General features: G+C 36.4%; 1 protein-coding gene across 1 annotated transcript; it reads right to left on the reverse strand.

Annotated features, from left to right (window-relative positions):
* Positions 1 to 117: 117 nt before the first annotated feature.
* Positions 118 to 19,415, reverse strand: LOC105033825 (uncharacterized). The gene is made up of 2 exons (XM_010908757.4): positions 18,690 to 19,415; positions 118 to 457 (listed from the first exon to the last, which is right to left on the reverse strand). Exons 1-2 carry the CDS (start codon positions 19,305 to 19,307, stop codon positions 383 to 385), a joined length of 693 nt encoding a protein of 230 aa, XP_010907059.1. The 5' UTR covers positions 19,308 to 19,415; the 3' UTR covers positions 118 to 382.
* Between the last annotated feature and the right edge of the window lie 1,024 nt (positions 19,416 to 20,439).

Consider the following 20,439-nt stretch of genomic DNA (forward strand, 5'->3'; position numbering starts at 1 on the left):
CCGCGAACCTCGTTTTTAATAAACTGCAAGTATCTCGAATATTTGCTGTTGCCTTTTGCCTATTCAGGATCTTGCTCTCTAGAAACTAAATCAGGTGGCAGTTGATACACATGCAACTTTAGCCAAATATGTATACATATATATTACCTATTTACAATGATTTTGCTTATGGCCAATACACATACAGATAATATCATACATTGTACCTGGGAGTTAGAAAAGCTTCCCACTAGACAATCCAATAAAATCTCTCCAAGATCTTTTGCCAATATTGCAATACACTACAGGAAGAAGACACGAACATTCAACAGACCAGGATTTTCACAAAAGGTGAAAAGAGCAATGACCACCACCCGATGATCTGCAAAGGCACTGAATTAACTCAGTCTGGATAGCAATCCTGTCGAACGACTGTCTGGTTTAGTGCATTTACATGCATTGAACAAGAAATCTTTCCCTGTAAGAATATTCAGAAAGAAGAATTCATAAAGATCAGAGTATATCAAGCAATAAGAAACATATCTGATATAAGGCAATAGCATGGACATAATCCCAGAACATCTACAGAAAAATTCACCTTATAATAATGGAATATTATCACAATCAGAATATAGATATTTCGGTAGGTTGAAAAGCTGGTATTCTAGAAGGGGTAAAAAGAAAGATGGGGCTTTGGTGGTGGTTTTGAAAATAATTATTCATTATTCACTTTCTCGGTTTACAGGAGCTGACTGTGGAAATAAATAGTCATGTCAAGATTTAAGATAATGATGACAGTTTAAATGGCACATCTTTAAACCATCAGACAAGAAAGGCCAACATTGTAGAAAGAACATCACTTGACTCTGACCTGTTGCACTTGTGCTCATATTGCTCTCTATTTATCCGGACCAATATACAGGCAGAGGATGCCAAGCACAATGTCACTGATGAAATCAACTGACCCAGAAATGTGATATATTCCAAAAGAAATTTGGTTTTCCCACAAAAAAAGAAAAAAAACCCAAACCTTTTGAAACTCAATACTAGAACATGTCTCATGCATGTAAATATCCATGCATTATAAAATGTTAGGTTTTATGCTTGCAGGAATTGAAGTATTTGGTGCGAAAAACTAATGTCATCATCTTTTCACAAGATGAAGTGTAACAGTACACAATTTCCTAAATGATGTGGATAAATTGGACATGAGAGAAGGGATGTCTCCATAAAAACAGAAAATTACATATAGCACTGCAGCAAAGTCTACAAATTGTAGCAGTAACTAATGATTGAGTATTTATGTTAGTTGGAAGAAACTCTACAAAGACTACAAAGACAGTTGTTAAATTTGGTAGAAACTTTGCAAATGAGAATTGAAAAGACATCTTCAGGAAAATGATTTATTAGATGCAATATGTAAGAAAATCTATTAGTTGCTAAAGATGAAAATATAATAACGTGGAAGGCTGGGGAAAACTCAGACCCAGCAACGCAATCTCAAAGGCCTCATTTGGTTCCCTTTTGCTCAAGCAACTATAAATTTTTCTGTGATTAAGCAATGTCATTGAATGTATAATGTTGAATGGATGTTTTTAGTGATGTGGCGCCTTCTTTGAGTTTGGTAAAGGAAGTTTCAGGATGACTCGATTTTGTAGATAACAAAAGACAACTTATCTCTATCCTTTCACTATTCTATGCACTATATGTAGGCTATATGACTTTGGCCCTAAGTAACCTAATAAAATAAAAAAACAAACTATGCTGCTAAGTAACTTAGACCCTATGTTACTTAAGGACCAAGTAACCTAATAAGAACAAACAACTAACTTGGAAACCAAGGACCTTGCATGTCAAGTAACTAAAGGGCCAAATAATCTAATATCATATATCTAAAACAAAGACATATTTTACGACTAAATCTAGAGAGTCAAATAACTCCAATGCTCCAATATCTTCTGTTGACGCTCCGAGTTATATGAGGGTTTAGATCATCATATTAGAAAATTAGTTGCAATGCCCAAGCCCTTGACTTCACTATATGCTTCTGCTGTGTGGCTCTCATCCCCAGGATCTTGATGATTTGTCTCCTCATGCTTGAAAGGGTGGATCTTCAATATTTGATAACGAAACCAATCTGAACTTTCTTGCAACCACTCCATCAATTGGTTCTTCTAGCATACTTTGTTCAATGACCATGAAGCTTTTGATCATCCAATTGATAACATCCACTGATACATCTGCAAAACCAGCGAAGAATGGATTTGCAAAGTGCTTTGATGCAATATATTGATTGATAGCCATCCACATTTTCACAATTCAGAAACTACTTCAAAGCTGCATCTTTAATCATAAGATTCTTGTCGGATGGATCCTCATCTCTAATACATTTTAACAATGATTCCTTGGATAGTCGGAGTTGTGACTGTGTCCGAAGAATTGGACTGGAAGCTTGTTGAAGATTGAAGGTTGGAGACTGTCAAATGCATTCTTGCACCATGGGCCATTACAAGTTCTTGCACCATAGTCGTTATTGATGTCAGATAGTTTCTGACAGATGTCATATCATAACGCATCTGCCCAAATACCTTCTTATCATATTTGATATTTTCACACAAGGCATCAATCTTGAAACTTAACTCTTCATTTAATACTATGATGATGAGGGGAAAGAGAAAGGATAAAAAGAAGATAAAAGAAAAAAAGGAAGAAAAAGAATAGGATCCTTTAGCTTTGACACCAAAATAGTATAGGACAACTTGGTTGGCAAGTTTATATGTAAATGCGGCTAACACATCTACAAATAATAGAGAGTAGAGAAAAGCCAACAAAAGAAGACAATAGAGAGGAGTGAGTGAGAGAGACAAGAGAGATGGATAAGACAGAGAGGGTGGGCAAGAGGGAAGAAACAAGGGATGTAAGAGCAAAGAAACCACCTTTTTTTCTCAACAAGACAAACTCATACACTGCAACTCATCACCATCCCTTCATTTATTCATGCACTATACATAGGCTACATGATTTTGGCCCCAAAAGAACAAATAAAATAAAAATAGAAACATGGCTGCCAAGAAACTTAGACCCTAAGGCCCTGTTTGGCATTGTTGTAGGCAAGAAAAGCAGAACCAAAATTAAACCCCATACCGACTTGAAAGAATAATATCCTACAAGTCAATCGCATATGTGATGCGATGAAGTATTTTTTCTATATTTTATCTTCCAAACTCATGTATTTGACATTATTTATTAATAAAATTAGGCACTTTGATTCATTATATGCGGCATCTTATGCTTATTTAAGATTATAATGAACCCCATAGGCTAGAACAATGGTTTTAGGGTCATGATGAGATCATGCCAGTGAGACTTAAATCCTTGATAGTCCTAATCTAAAATATTTTCAGTCATTGGTTCATTGAGTCGGAGATCAATGATACCGACTCAATGATACCGATAAAACTGATACATCCTATGTATGCTCGATGGAGAGGATAGTTGATTTCACAACCACTTGTGTGGTGACACTAATACAAGAACGTGAATGCTCATTAGAGAATGAGTTCACTAAATTGACCTACGAGAGAACATCTGATAGAGCCTTATTTGCACGTCAGCTAGTTGTTCTCTAGTGGGAGTTGTGCAAGTAATCCTTAGACCTAAGATCACCATGGTACCTTGTGTATATGAATCCATATTTTGGCTCATTCTCTAGCTTGATTCTCTAATCCTTGTGTGGGGTGTTCTAAATATGGTGCAGTATGCATAGAGGTTGTGAGTAGTCAATAAGGGATCAGTCACTCCAAATAAGGAGAGCAAACATCCTATGTAATTTCATAGGTTGATGATTCTGACAGTCTTTGACAAAGCAGAATGATAATTAGAAAGAGATTTCTAATGTATCATCAACTGAATCATCACCTTCTGATCGAGATACATATAGATAAGCATTTGGGTTTGATATGGTTCTATGTCCATAGCTCATCTGGAGTGTTGTGTGACTGAAAGATTGAATTGCATGATAACTTGCCACTGAAGGATAATTTTGATATTTCCACCAAATTTCATCTCTTCCGGATAGTCATGACACGTTGCTAGACGTCAATCTTGACTTGCAGACTCACAAGAATTAAAAGAGTTTAATTCAAAAATTAATTAAAAATTTTGATTAATTAGTGCAATTGGGTTGACCTAATCTAATTGGATTAGAGCTAGGCCAAAAGCCTGGATCCACTGCTGGCAAGATTTAGAACCCAATGGATCACACACTTTAGAATTTGATCTTGGTCTGATCTAATTAGGATTTAATATAAATCCTAGAGATTAATTTGATATGCTAATACATTGTGTTAACCCAAATTCTCAATTAAATTAGTTCAAAGTATTTGAGCTAGACCTAACCAGTTGACTTTGATCTAATTGGATTAGATCTAAATTAATTAGTTTCTTATCTTAACATGGAAGTGTTCCATGTGACCTAAAACTCCTCCATTCCACCCACCTGAAAGTTCATCCAAAAATTAATAAGGGACGCCTACTTATTTGCAATGAGGAGTCCTTCTCACTTAAGGCTCTTAACAACCTCTTCTTATTCCACCGATTTTCTTGAATTATCACACACGTTTTACTTATAGGGAATTATGGAGTGCAGAAGAGGAGTCCTTTTGTTTGAAGGCTCTTCTGCGCCACTTAATATTACACGAAAAATTGCTCTCCGCATGAAGGATGTAGAGCTCCAAGAGTTGGCGCCCCTTGGGACTTTCATGCATCCGTTCTTTTCCTATTTAAATGGCACACCTCTTATGAGATAAGAACTGAAAAATTCTCATGTTTAGGCATGTGATAGGAGAAGAAAAGACAGAAAAATTTTGAAAAAAGATAAGAAAAAATAAGAGTGGAAAAAATAGAGAGAAGAGAGAAGAGGCAAAAGGAAAGCAAGGGATTGCTTGTCCTAGGGTTTGGGTTTTCCAATTGTTGGAGCTCTAAACCAAAATTTGGGTAGTGAGATCTCTTGAGAAGAGATTCTTGGTGTGATCCTAATGGAAGATTCGAAGACTACAGGTGGTGGTGCTAACCGTTCTTTGAGAAGGAAGCCAACAGTATTCTTGTGAAGAAAGGCTACAGCACTACTTCAGTTGGGAAGGACCCTAATCATTTTTCGTATGGATCACCGTTGGAGGGCTTCTACTTTGGAGCCTTATGGGGATTCTTTTGTTACTCGACTACTGACTTCAGGAAGTATAACTTCTATCTCATTGCATGCTTGTTTTGATTTGATTGGTGTCTACAAGGTGATTCTAGAGTTTGAATTCCGATATGCTGGTTTTAATTGTTAAAACTGATTTTATGCATGTTAAAAATTTTTAAAATTCATATTTCGCTGTGTGATCAAAATTCAATAGTGATATCAAAGCCACTTTTATTAGAATCAATCAAAAAGATGCTATTGTTGTAGTATAAATTTAATCTGATTCATATGATGCCTAAATATTCTATCGATTTCTTGCATCATCTTAAAATCAAAAATTATTTTTGACCATGTTTGAAGTGTGACTTTAAATTTCAGTTGTTAAATTTTGAATTTATCATAATCTGAAATTTTATGATTCATGGTAGATTGATATTTGAATCGATTTTATTAGAGTGTATTGTTTCTTGCCTATTTGCTGACTTGGTCAAACCTAATTTGATTAGGGTTTAGATGTTGATTCAATTTGTTGACCCAAGTCAATTTTGACATGTGAATTGGACCACAGAGTTGAGTCCAAATCATAGTCAAATGATATTGGCTCAAGTGTTGAACCAAAATTATAAGTACACCCTGCATGATTCTAGCAATCATAATATTTTTTTGGCATAGTTAAATGATAATATTACAACTTGAATAGCATGTTATATAGCATGATATGATGCATGAAAATTATTTTCATTCTTATTATATGCATATTACATGTGATGTAAGTGTTGGATGTGTATGGGACTAGTCTAAGACCCTTAATTAAAAATTATATTAAGTTGTAGCGTCGGAATTCACTTGCTAACCGAATGTCGGATTCACTGATGAATTAGTGTCTAGGCAAGTGTCAAAGATAGTTATTTAATTAGGTCCGAATGCTAGCCTAGCCAACTCTGTTGGTGTCTAAGAAAAGCTTCGGGGAGCCTCCCACCTACTTACCTAGCCAATTTGATCTATTGAGTTTCAAATTTGGATTGATTAGTGATGTACATACTACAAAAGCCTTTCTTCATGCTTAGTCAATAGAGTATGTCAAGATCTGTAGTGAGTTTGTTGTACTATCTACAAGACTTGCTATGGAGATTGATATGATGTTGACTAAGTGTATATTAATGCTTATGGCATATTTGAATAGTGTTGTTTTGTTGTGCTATCCATAAGGGCAGCATTGTTTAAGTATGACCATATAAGAATGAAGGGTTAACTTAACTAGAATACTGTAGTTTGTTGTGCTATCCACAAGACCATGGGTAATCTAGAGGCAAGAAAAATGTTGAGAGTTGTATGAGATACAACTGTTAAAGAGTTACCTATTCTTGAACTCATGAATGCTTGTTATGCTATCCACAAGGTGTTTGTGAAGAATAGGAACCTCAACCCCACTTAGAAATATGATGATGTTTCTCGTTTTCATATTTGAGGGCTATGAAATTCGTTAAAATAGTGAAAGACATAATTAGACAAAAGTCCTAATCTAGTAATGTATGTCATCATGAGTTGTCCACTTATACATTATTCTTGTACTTGTAGATTTCATCTGCATAATGGCATCCTCATTTTCACTACGTGGCATACTAGATGCTAATAGGTTGATCAGACTAAATTATGTGGACTGATTGAGGAATCTGAGAATTGTTCTCACTCAGAAGAAAGTCTCCTATATTCTGGATACCCCTGCATCCGATACGATCGATGAAGATGCTATTGAGGAGGAAAAGACCACATACAAGATGTGGCAAGATGACAGTATGACTATCAAGTGCATCATGCTTGCTTCTATGAGCAATGAGCTTCAGAGACAACATGAAAGCATGGATGTTCCTTCCATACTGCTTAATTTGAAGGAGTTATATAGAGAACAAAGCCAGACTGCTAGATATGAGATATCTAAATAATTATTCCGTGCCAGGATGAATGAAGGCACATCTGTGCAGATTCATGTCCTGAAGATGATTGATTTGATCACTCGTCTGGGACAGTTGGGTTTTACCATGGATGGTGAGCTTAGTCAGAATTTGATCCTGTAATCACTCTTTGATTTTTTTCACAGTTTGTCATAAACTATTATATAAACAAACTGAACACCAGCCTGCCTGAACTGCTGAATATGTTAAAGATAGCAGAAAGCCATTTCAAAGGAGAAAAGGCTCCAGTTCTTCTTGTAGATAAGATCTCCAAGAAGAAAGACAAGAAGAGTTCTAAGAAAAAGATGAATCCTAAGGCTAGCATCTCAAAGAAGAAGGCGAAGAAGGTCTCTGCCAAGGATACTTGTTATCAGTGCGGCAAAGAAGGGCACTGAAAGAGAAATTACAAAGACTACCTTGCAAGTTTGAAGCACAAGAAAGCAAGTGTTGCTAAAGGTTTGTATGTGATACAAACAAACTTATCATTAAGTACTTCAACTTCAGATTCTTGAGTATTAGATACCACCCGTGTTTTACACCTTTGCAAATCGTTACAGGGTCTGCAGAACATAAGGAGTCTGAATGAAGGTGACTTTGTGCTGTTCAGCACTAGTGGAGAGTCTATCCAGACCGAAGTCATAGGAATCAAGCTGTTGAAATTGCCTTCGGACAAAATTTTGGAATTGAAGATCTATTACTATATGCCTAAACTTATTAAAAATATTATGTCTGTACCTCTGTTACTTGAACAATATTTCGAAATAAAAGAAAAGAGCAATGGTTGCTCTATTTATTTTTCTAATGAATTTTATGGCAATGTTTATATAGATAATGGTCTTTTATTCTTGTCACTTAATGACAATGTACTTCATGTTGATAAAATGAAGAAAAAAAAGAGAGAAGATGTGAATGTCACATACCTCTAGCACTGCCGACTTGATCATATCAATGAGACAAGAATTAACAAGTTATACAAAAAAAAAATCTTTGATCCTTATGATTTTAAATCATATGGAACTTGTAAATCTTGTCTTATGGGTAAGATAACCAAGACTCCATTTACTGGATATAGAGATAAGGCGAGTGACATTTTGAATCTAGTACATACTGATATTTGTGGTCCAATATCGACTCAGGCCAAAGGTGAATACTCCTATTTCATCCAATTTACTCTTGATTTATCTATGTTTGGATGTGTTTTGATGAAATACAAATCCAAAGCCTTTGATAAGTTTAAGGAGTACCAAAGAATGATTGAGAAACAAACTGATAAAAGTATCAAAGCTCTTCGATCTGATCGAGAAGGTGAATACTTAACTAATGAGTTTCTTGATCATTTAAAAGAAAATAAAATTCTCTCTCAGTGGACACATCCTTATCTCTACAATTAAATGGTACTGAGGAAAGGAGCAATCGCACCTTATTAGATATGGTGCGGTCCATGATGTGCTTCACGGATTTTCCGATCTCCTTCTGAAGATTTGCTCTAGAGACCACAATTTATATTTTGAACAAAATACCAACTAAGTCTGTTTCTAGCACTATATGAGATATGAAAAGGAAAGAGGTCCGGTCTTAAGCATCTTAAGATTTGGGGTTGTCTTGCTTATGTGAAAAGTGTTGATGGACATAAGTTTAGTGCTAGATCAAAAAATATAGATTTGTGGTTATCCTAAGGAGAGTATTGGATACTACTTCTACCATCCTATTCAACAAAAGATGTTTGTTAGTAGGCATGCCATATTATTGGAGAAAGAGTTCATCCAAGAAAGAGATATTGAGAGGACAGTTGAACTTGAAGAAGTTCAAGACCTACAATCTATCCAGAAGCAATATGTGGAGAGTCCACAAGTTGATCCTCAACCTGATGTGCCCATTACTGAAACATAGCCACAACACCTCCTCTCCAAAGGTCAAGTAGAGCGCGTAATGTACTACTCAAATATGGATTTATCATTAAGAATGACAACTCATCATACATCATTGAGAATGATGATCCCACGACCTATTCGGAAGCAGTCAAGAGTAGTGACTCTGACTGGCTTAAGACCATGAAATTCGAAATGGACTCCATATACACTAACTAAATTTGGATTTTGATTGATGCGCCTGAAGATGTTGCAAATGGATCTTCAAGAAGAAGATTGGAGCAGATGGCCAGGTAGAGACCTATAAGGCCAGGCTGGTGGCAAAAAATTTCAGACAAAGATAAGGTGTTGACTACGAAGAAATCTTTTCATCTGTAGCCATACTCAAGTCTATTCAGATTATGCTTGTTGTAGCTACATACGATGATTATGAGATCTGACGATCGATGTCAAGACTGCTTTCCTCAACGAAAATCTTGAGAAAAAGTCTATATGACTCAGCCAGAAGGATTTGTCTCCGGTGGGAGGGCAAATCGAGTATGCAAGCTAAAGAAATCCATTTATGGATTAAAACAGGCATCGAAGAGTTGCAACATCCATTTTGATGAGACAGTCAAATCGTTTGGCTTTATCAAAAATGTGGATGAACCATATGTATATAAGAAGACAAGTGAGAGTGCCATTATCTTCTTGATCTTGTATATGGATGACATACTGCTCATTGAAAATGACATCCCTTTGCTGCAATCGGTCAAAACCTGACTATCACAAAAAAATTTTATGAAAGACTTGGATGAAGCGTCCTATATACTTTGTATAAAGATCTATAAGAATAGATCGAAGAGGATGCTTGGCTTGTCCCAGTCTAGGTACATAGTCTTATATTGAAGAGATTCAACATGGAAGAAAGTAAAAAAGATTACTTATCCATGAGTCATGGCATACAACTCTCTAAGAAGATGTCTCCTAAGACACCTGAAGAGAGAAATAGAATGAGTTCTATTCCTTATGCTTCGGCTATAGGATCGATTATGTATGCTATGCTGTGTATCAGGCCTGATGTGGCTTATGCTTTAGGCATTGTAAGCAGATTTCAAGCAGATCTAGAAGAAAATCATTGAAAAGCTGTGAAAAACATTCTCAAGTACTTAAGAAGGACCAAAGATGCTTTTCTCATATATGGTGGATCTGATTTGAAACTGGAAGGCTTCACAGATTCTAGTTTTCAATCTGATCCAGATGATAACAAATCCATATCAGGATATGTATTTATCCTATATAGTGATACAGTGAGTTGGAAAAGTTTCAAACAGCAAACTGTCACTGACTCAATCACTGAGACCAAGTATACAGCTGCTTGTGAGGCTGCTAAGGAGACCATTTAGATGAAGAAGTTCATCTCAGAGTTGGATGTGGTTCTTGAAATTGAACAACCAGTGCCTCTTTATTGTGACAATACTGGGGTAGTTACTCAAGCTAAGGAACCGAGATCTCATCACAAATCCAAGCACATCCTAAAGCGGTTCACCTCATTCGGAAGATAGTCGAAAGACGCGATGTGATCGTAGAGCGAGTTGACACCAAGAACAATATAGTGGATCCGTTCACTAAGGCCTGTCATTGCAGCAGTTTAACCGCCACCTAGATTGCATGGGCATTAAGTATAGAGCCGATTGCTTTAGTGCAAGTAAAAAATTGAAAAAATAATTTTCTACAAGTCAATCGCATGTGTGATGCGATGGAGTGTTTTTCTGTATTTTATCTTCCAAACTCATGTATTTGACATTATTTATTAATAAAGTTAGGCACTTTGATTCATTATATGCTGCATCTTATACTTGTTTAAGATTATAATGAACTCCATAAGTTAGGACAATGATTTTAGGACCATGATGAGATCATGCCAGTGAGACCTAAATCCTTGATAATCCTGATCTAAAATATTTTCAGTCATTAGTTCATTGAGTCAGAGATCAATGATACCGGTAAGACTGGCACATCTTATGTATGTTCAATGGAGAGGGTGGTTGATCTCACAATCACTTGTGTGATGACACTAATACAAGGATGTGGGTGCTCATTTGATAGTGAGTTCGCTGAATTAACCTACGAGAGAACATTTGATAGAGCTTTATTTGCATGTCAACTGGTTGTTCTCTAGTGAAAATTATGCAAGTGCTCCTTAGACCTGAAATCACCATGGTCCTTGTGTACATAAATCCTTAGACCTGAGATCACTTTCCGCTGCATGATCGAAACCCAACAGTACCTACTATAGAAATATAATCAATTCATTCAGAACTATATCATTGAGTTCCACAAGCTGAAATAGGTTAATCAAACTGAAACTTTTCTTTTTGGTAAAAATTTTAACCGGAGGTTATCTTCCAATCTATGAAGAATAAGATGGAGTAATGGAAGAAAAAATTGATATAGAAATATAGACCTATCTCCTATAGAATTTTAATATGTTTTCATGATTATTTATATTAATCATTTTTTTATAGACCTAATCCTAATCAAACTAGAATGAGGAATCCAATCATGATTGTGCAAGGAAGGATATCTTTCCAGAAGTTAGGGAGAGGAATCCTATTCAAATTGTGAAAAGGGAGGACCTCACTAGTATTATAAATAAGGACTATGCATCTCAATTTTTGAAGCATGTGGAGAATCAATAAAAGAAAATGGGACTTAAGCCCTACTTTCAAAATTCTTATCCCTTCTAGTCAAGGTTCATGGACTCGGTATCGGAGCCCGTGCCGGCCGGCTGACGATATGGATCAGTACGGATCCGTACCGTACCAGACCGGTGCAAACCGAAATAAGGAAAGGAAGGAAACCGAGAGGAGGAAAAAAGAGAAAGAGAGAGGGTTGTCCACGTGCACGGCATCGTAAGCGTGAAATAGGACGATGCCCCTATTTCACAGAATTTTTTTTTAAAAATCGAAACTTAAGTGAAGCCGACAAACCATTTGCCAGTTTCACTATTTTTGCTTTTTTTTTTAAAACATTCTAAACAATGAAGCCGACAAATAATTTGCCAACCTCACTGTTCATCTCCGTTTTTAAAAAAAGACCGACGTGTGAACAGAGACTGTCGCCCTTGTTCCACGGTCCCAACTCCATCCGCACGATTTCCACCGCCTGCTGGCCACGACGACTGCCCGAAAACCTCTGGCAACCCCTCCACCGTCCCATACTCCCTCCAGTGAGTCACTCCCCCCTCTCTCTCTTTCTCTCTCATTTAACAGCCCTATAGGACGAACCGAGCCACAAAGACTTCCGCAGCCCTCCGACAGCCACAGCGGGCCACCACCGACCGCAGCGGGCCACCGCCGGCCTCTGGCGACGTCCTCTTCTCTCTTCCGCTCCTCCTCTCTCTCTCTTCCTCTCTTTCTCCTTCAGCGCTGGCGTGTACCGTTTTCCAAGCCAGAACCGTCCCGGTTCCCCGCCAGTCTGATTCGGCACGCCCCAAACCATCTAATTCGAGATAGTTTTAAACATCTTCTAATTTTCTGTTGTGAGATTTGAGTTGAGCGGGTTGATGAAAAAATCTTGCTTCTCCCCAACCGGATCACCAAGCAACTTGCAATGTCAAGTAGCTTACGAGTCAAATACTTTAATATCACATGCCTAGAACAAATATAGATCTCTTATGATCAAATGTGGACCATCAAATAACTTCGATCCTATGGTCTCTATAAATTCTACCGGCACTTCTAGTACTTGGATGAAGGCTTAGATCATCATATTAGGAAATCCATCAGCTTGGGCACTTAACTTATCATATTTATAAGCTAAAAACTGAACCGAAGTTTCCATCTCTTTTTCATTTTTAATTATGTGTCATCATGCAACAAAAGATGGACAACCTCTTATCCATAGAAACCAGAAAAGGCACAACTCTCTTTCTCTTTGTGTTTCAGCATACATGCCTGATAAAATGAGGAAAGAGAGAAGCTGACAACATCAGGAATTTAAGAATATAGATGACTAAGTTTATTTTCAATTAGAAGAGCAATTCTAAAATCTTCTAATTTTGTATTTCTTTTTAGCCTTTCTTTCCTAATGGGATTTTGAGTCCTAAAATAAGGATTATTGCCTACAGCTCCTAATCTAGGTCTAGGTTGGGTTAGGAAAGTGTTTAGGACATAAATATTATGTTTAAAGTAATTTTGCTACTTTCCATGTACTGCTCCATATAACTATGAATTTACTTTTCAACAAAAAATATTTGGCATCTTTTGTGAAGGAAATTGACTAGTTTTAGTTAAGATGGTTTTCAGCTAGACAAAAAGTCCTATGTTGAGTCAAATAATAAAAATCAAAATCCTAGATACATTATGGGCAAATTGGAGTCATGTTATGGTTAACAAAGATTAGTTTAGAGTTATCTGAGTGTCTATAAGTATAAGGGCATGTGGTCCTACAAATTACATATGTTTTATAGAATAAATTGAAGTAGTTCCTTCATTGAGTCTGTTCATTCTATTATCTCTCCTCCCTCATTAGTCCTCTTCAACTATTCTAAACCTTTCTTCCCCTTTTCTCCTCCTCCTATTTTCTTCCACATTGCTTTGGCTCTCATAAAAGAAAAATTGTTCAGAGCTTTCCAAATCTGAAAATTTATTGACATGCATCTCTTTTATTTGTGGTCTTAAAGCTATAGTTCTACACCAAAAGCTTGGACATGTCTGGTCTCTTCCAATCTCAAATCAAGATGCAAGAGTGGTGGAATTGTGGAGAAGACATCCCTTTTTATCTTAGATGCTAAAATTAAGGGATGAGAGCATAACACTCTCCTCACACAATAACCAAGAAATGAGAGAGAGGGAGGATAAGTCATCTCTTAACTCCCTTAACTCAATGCTGAAGAAGGAATATAAGAAGCAGTGGAGATTAGCGCTTCCATCCACATCCCGCTCCAACTGCCAACAAACCCGAGGAAGAGAGCACTAGAGATTGGGTACAGGATGACTCATGGGTTGAGTCTAAGCATGTCTTGGCCTAGATGTTGGGGCGAATCACATAAGGTCCATTCCAAAGGTGATAAGTCTACTATCATGCCAAGAAGGGATCAAGTAATTATGTCAAATTCTATAGAGTTCTTATGTCTATGCTCGAATAACTTTAGCATATAAAGCATAGATACAAATACAGGAAACGGATACATTGATATGGGAAATCTTCCAAATGTAATGTGGCTAAGATACGTTAAGGAATATATGCATATACAAACATATGTATGTACATATGCATACATATATACGTATGTGTATATGTATGCATGTATGTCTGTACAACATACATCTGTTCTGTACATATGCACACACATATACGTGTGTGTGTGTGTGCATGCACGCGTGCATATGAATGTATATATTTATATGAATGGATGCATGCATGCATGTAATACAAACAAACATATGTAGATACGCACACACATACGGGTGCATGTATGTATGTATGCATGCATGCATGTATGTGCACAAAACATAAAATATGTACATGCACGCACATATACAAACAAATATACAAGTATATAGATGTATATATGTGTATCTATAAATATATACACAGGCACACATATAAACACAAACAAATGTATATATGTTATAGCTTTTAGAGATAAATTATTAGAGGGAAATTGGAATTTAAAGACTGAATCGAACAAATTGTGAGACCAAATAGGGAATCAACTAAAGATGTTTTAGGAGAGAGAGAGGGAAAAGGTGTGCAAATAAAAAATAAATAAATAAATAAACCTTGGCGGTTGAATAGTGACGTATAGGAGGTAACTAAAAACAAAATACAAAAGACGTCGAGAATCTAATAAAATATAAGAAAGAAAGAGCAAAAAGGTAATTAATTAAGGCTAAATATGTAGTATATAATAATTTATATGACAGGTTGGGTTTTTAAAATAAGGTAAGTTTCCTAGGTGGTGGAATAGTGAGGTATAGGAGGTAACTAAAAACAAAACAGTTTTGCTTTAAAAGAATGCAAAACACAAAAGATGTCGAGAATCTAATAAAATATAAGAAAGAAAGAGCAAAAAGGTAATTAATTAAGGCTGAATACGCAGTATATAATAATTTATAGGACAGGTTGGGTTTTTAAAATAAGGTAAGTTTCCTTGGTGGTGGAATAGTGAGGTATAGGAGGTAACTAAAACAAAACAGTTTTGCTTTAAAAGAATGCAAAATACAAAAGATGTCGAGAATCTAATTAAATATAAGAAAGAACAAGCAAAAAGGTAATTAATTAAGTCTAAATATGTAGTATATAATAATTTATATGACAGGTTGGGTTTTTAAAATAAGGTAAGAATGAAACTTACAAAATAGCTGAAGCTAAATAAAGGAAAAATAAAGAAATCGATCAAGTCAGATGCATTAGAAGTGAGGATAATAGGACATTAGCGAACAATGAGAAAATTAAAGAAAGATTGTGATATTATTTTTTTTTTAAAAAAAAAGTTAAATGGGGATTCTACTTAAAAAAAATCTTTATTAAGCAGTATAACCGGAGGGAAGTCAGAGTACCACATGCACAATTCATAAAAGCAAAGTTGAGATATCTTTAAAAAGAATGCAAAGAATGTAACGTATTATAGCCAAATAAAATACCTATTGAGGTTTGGAAAATCATAGAAGACATTGGATTAAATTAGCTTGCTAACCTATTTATATAAAATTATGAGAACTGAGAAAATGTTAGATGATTGGAGATTTGGAGGAGAAATATTATAGTTCTTATCTATAACAATAAATGTGTGTACAGAGCTGCTCTAATTATAAAAAAATTAAGCTTATGTCACTTGATGAAATTATTGGAAGGGTAACTAAACAAAGATTGAGAAAAATAACAACCATTTCAATTAACAAATTTGGATTTGCGCCTGAAAGATCCACAATCGAGACTATATCTTTACTTAGACATTTGATAGAAAAATAAAGAGAAAAGGAAATGTCTACATATAGTCTTGATTAATATTGACAAAGCTTATGATAGGATGCCCAAAAAAAGTGATTAGCGGGCTTTGCAAAGAAGGGTATATATAAGAAAAATAACAACCGTTTCAATTCAATTAACCAAATCGGATTTGCACCTGAAATCTTTCTACTTGGGTGATTGATAGAAAAATAAAAAGAAAAGGAAAAGTCTACATATGGTCCTTCTTAGTATTGACAAAGCTTATGATAGGATGCCAAAAAAAGTGATTAGTGGGCTTTACAAAGAAGGGTATATATAAACAATATATTGAAATAATTATGGACTCATATACTGGAGAATTAACAAGTTTTAGGAGTTGCTGTGATACAATAAGCATTTTAGGAGTCATAATAAACTTACATCAAGGGTCAGCACCAAGTCAATATCATGTTGTACTAATTATGGATGAACTCACAACTAATATTCAGGAAGATATACCCTGGTGTATATTATTTACAGATGAGAATGAGATAGTATTGAATAATAAAAAGAAAACTAGATTAAATACTAGACTTGGAATTATGGAGGAAAACTTTAGAGAACAAGGTAAAATTAGTAAAGATAGAGTATAAGGATGCAAAATTAATAAGGATGGAAGTGAAGACGTAATAGTAATTAAGTATGATGACAAGAGATTCCATTGACTAACTGATTTTGTTATTTGGAATCTATTATGCAAAATAATGAGAAGATAGATGAATGTATATATCATAGAACTCGAGCTAGTTAGCTAAGGTGGAGAGGTGCATTTGGAATATTATGTGACGTGTGTGTTGAAGACTTAAGCAAAAATTTTACCAAACAACCATATAGCTTATGATGTTGTATGCCTAGGAGTGCTGGAAAATAAGATAAGTACATGAAAATAAATTGAGTGTGGCAGAAATGGGAATGCTGAGATAGCTATGTAGTAAAACTAAAATGGAGAGACTAAAGAATAAATATATTAGAGGAGTTGTAGGAGTTGCACATATTAAGAACAAAGTGATGGAAAGCCAATTGAGATGGTTTGGATATGTATAACAAAGATTTGAGAAGGTTTCTATATAGAAAGGTACTTTAGTTTGTGTTAAAGGTTGTAAGAAAATAAGAGGATACCAAACTAACATGGATGGAGATTGTGAGGAAGCATGTAGAGAAAGCTGGAATGATATTAGGATGACCCTAGATAGGAATACTTGGTGAATGAGGATCCATAGAACTGATAACAAATAGTTAGGAAAAGGCTAGATGATTGTAATATATATAAAATTGCATATATGAAGCATAGCAGGCTATCAAAGATTCAAAATAACGTAGTCCATACTATGTGCAATAGCATTTATTTTTACAAATTCATCATAATCTTTATTTCATGGGCCATAATCCACACTTCATATTTCAAAATTAATATCACAGACTATATAATTGACCCTCCCTCTCTTTTTTGGAGGTCTCAAGGAAGTATCTAAAGTGTATCCAAGAAGAAACGAGAGCATTTTTATTTTTAAATATATGATACTTAAAACAAGTATCGGACATGTATTTGAGAAGTATCCAACAAGTATCAATATTCAATATGGATATAGTACGGACAAGACATGTTATTAGAAGTATCCTTGTTTCCTAGACTTCAGCCTATGCACCATGGCCACAAAAACTAACACTAAATAGCCGAAGACCCAAATCTTGCTTGCATAAAATAAAAATGATGGGGTGAATCATACTTAACTTAAATTCACCACTACTACAAACAAGTAAAAATTGGTAACTCAAGTCTCATTGTTTAAAACTGGGAAAAGAAAAAGATTTAGGATACCATGTTAGAAAGCCAAACTTGCCTAAAATCTACAAGAACATTTGCTGGTGTTTATTCCAATCATTGGCACTTCATGTTGTTATATGCCAGCCATAGTTTCCAAAGAGTCATAGCATCATTTCTTGTGGGATTCCAAGGGTCCAAAAGTGTCAATTCTCAGAAGTTCTAAAGACTGAAATGTGACTATAATACATACACACACACAAAGTGAAAATAACATAAATTGAACTTCTTTGCCATGATTTCCGAGCATACAAAGGAGTAAATAATTGAGAACATTTCTGTTAGAAAGCTCAGCAAATTAGGTGGGAGCTAGATGGAAAAGCCTCTGAGCTCGCTGGACTCTGAAACTTTTCACAAAAGGAGACAACTTCACACTATCAACTTGAATAAAACCTTTCTTCTGAAGGAAAATTGGACGTTCACTTTTAGGTCAAGATGAATTCAAACTCATAATTAGACCAAGAATTGGTTTTCATTTTCCGTGAAGATTGAATAAAGCCATAGATAAAGTTGATTCAGGTGTCTGGTAGTAATACATTCTAAAGAGTAAATTTGGACTAAGCAGAGGTTTCAAACTAATTTTTATGCTTCCTTGGATTGAAAAATCCGTCTCATAATATTGAAATAAATCTTAAGGCAGTGGCTCTCATCTAAAACTCTAACAACTGCTTATAAGATTAATGACATGTCATATCCAATGTTCGATTTACCATTCTAGTACAGATTTTTCACTTTAACTTTTCCAATTTACCATTTTGACGAGACTGCTACATCTTGTTACAACTATCTAGCATCCATATTATTCCTAGAAATTTGTTTCATGCCAAAATAGAGATATCGATGCTACTAGATAAAAAGATTAAAAAGAAATGGACTGGAAAGAATCGAAAAAGGTTTGTATTCACCTGAATTGGGATATCAAAGAAGAACAGATGCAGCTTTCCCTCTACTTTGGTAATGGTATCGAATGGGATGGAGCCCCTCACAAAGTCCTCGATCAAGTAGAAGGCATCGTTGATCACCTCGATCCCGTCGATATGGAGCTCGGCGTCGACGTAAGAGACCCCCCGCGCCCTCACATGCCCACCCTGCGACGTCACGGAGCCAAGCCGCCTCCCCCGGTACTCGATGCAGACGACGATGGAGTCGTAGTCGAGGGAGAAGAAGTCCTTGTTCCAGACCCTGACCTCAAGGCCCATGGAGACGGCGAGGGAGACAGCCGGGGAGGTGGACACGTGGACGCGGTCCAGGCGGAGGCGGACGATGCGGACCTCGGGATCGGAAGGCCAAAGGAAGAAGAGGGCGGAGGTGAGGAGAGCGGCGGCGAAGACGAGGGTGAGGAGGGTGGAGGAGGAGACGAGGGAGTCGCAGCAGCGGCAGGGGCGGCGGAGGCGGAGGCGGCGGCCCGGGAACGCCGGGAGGAGGACGTAGGCCGGGGGATCGGAGTAGTAGGGAGACGGCTGGGCGAGGTAGGATGGCGGCGGATGGAGAAGTGGATCCGATTGTTCTCCCGGTTTCGCCATGGATAGGGATCTGGATCTTTTTTCTGTCTTTTGCCACCACCAGTCCTCCCACCCACTTCCTTCACGGAAGAATACTCGTGTCCGGGGCCGCTTGCTTTCTACTCGTGTGTTGACTTGAAAGCTGAATCTTGAAAGGTACGGGAGAAAAACCAATTGATCAGTTCGCTTGCACGTTTGGAGGGTAAAAATTCGGATGCACGGAAAAATTTAACCTCAACTCTGGCGAGTTCTCGTGGGTCTTCTCTAGTTTAAAAATTTACGTTTACATCCCTCAAATTCTTCCGACTCAACGTCATTCCTCCTATTATCTAGCTATCCAACGCCATTACAATATCATCCCCCATGGCCAAACTGTTCCTTTCTCTACCAACCTATCTTTTCTTCAGAACTATTCCACTCCCAAGCCTCTCCAAGTTTCCACCCAAGGATCCTGTAAACCAGAACTTTGGTGACTCTCCAGCTAGCCTCCATTACTCCTTCAAGCTGTGTACCAGCATTCCTCTAGTGCGTTCATTCAGTCATCTGCATCAATCCTCTAACCCTTATTTCCAGGCATCCACATCCCATCTTCAAATAGAAACTCTTCTACCCCCGATTTTCCTTTGAAAAAAGCATTATTCATCTGTTACATCCATGGATTTGTTCTTCTGTTGAAGGTTTAAGGCTAGATTATACAATGTTCTCAGTAATCTAGGAATTGGGGTTAAGTTATATACCGTGCATGTCTTATACCATGCATGTGCTCCATCGTGTATGTTTGAACATCACTTTTCTATGTTCAATTGTGTGGTGCGCATGTTATATCGTCGTAGCCATTATATGTGATTCACAATTGGAAATTGGTAATATGACTTGGTTCTCACGTTTGGACCTCTGTTTATCATGTCTTCAGCTAATCTTTAACAATTACTATTCAATAAGCTCTTAGTTAACTATGATGGTTAATTATTATCATATGAATGTCCTCAGTTAGCATCAGAAGAATATCCTACATTAGCTTGATTTTTATTATGTTATTTATCATTTTATTATGGCCTTGGTACATGATCAATTTGAGTTTAGTCATGCTTCACTAATCAAAGTTCCAAAAAGTGGTATTCTATGCCTAGTCTTCTTTATTCAACTTCAATAG

This window comes from Elaeis guineensis, chromosome 13, assembly GCF_000442705.2.
Source record: "Elaeis guineensis isolate ETL-2024a chromosome 13, EG11, whole genome shotgun sequence".
Classification (NCBI taxonomy): Eukaryota; Viridiplantae; Streptophyta; class Magnoliopsida; order Arecales; family Arecaceae; genus Elaeis; species Elaeis guineensis.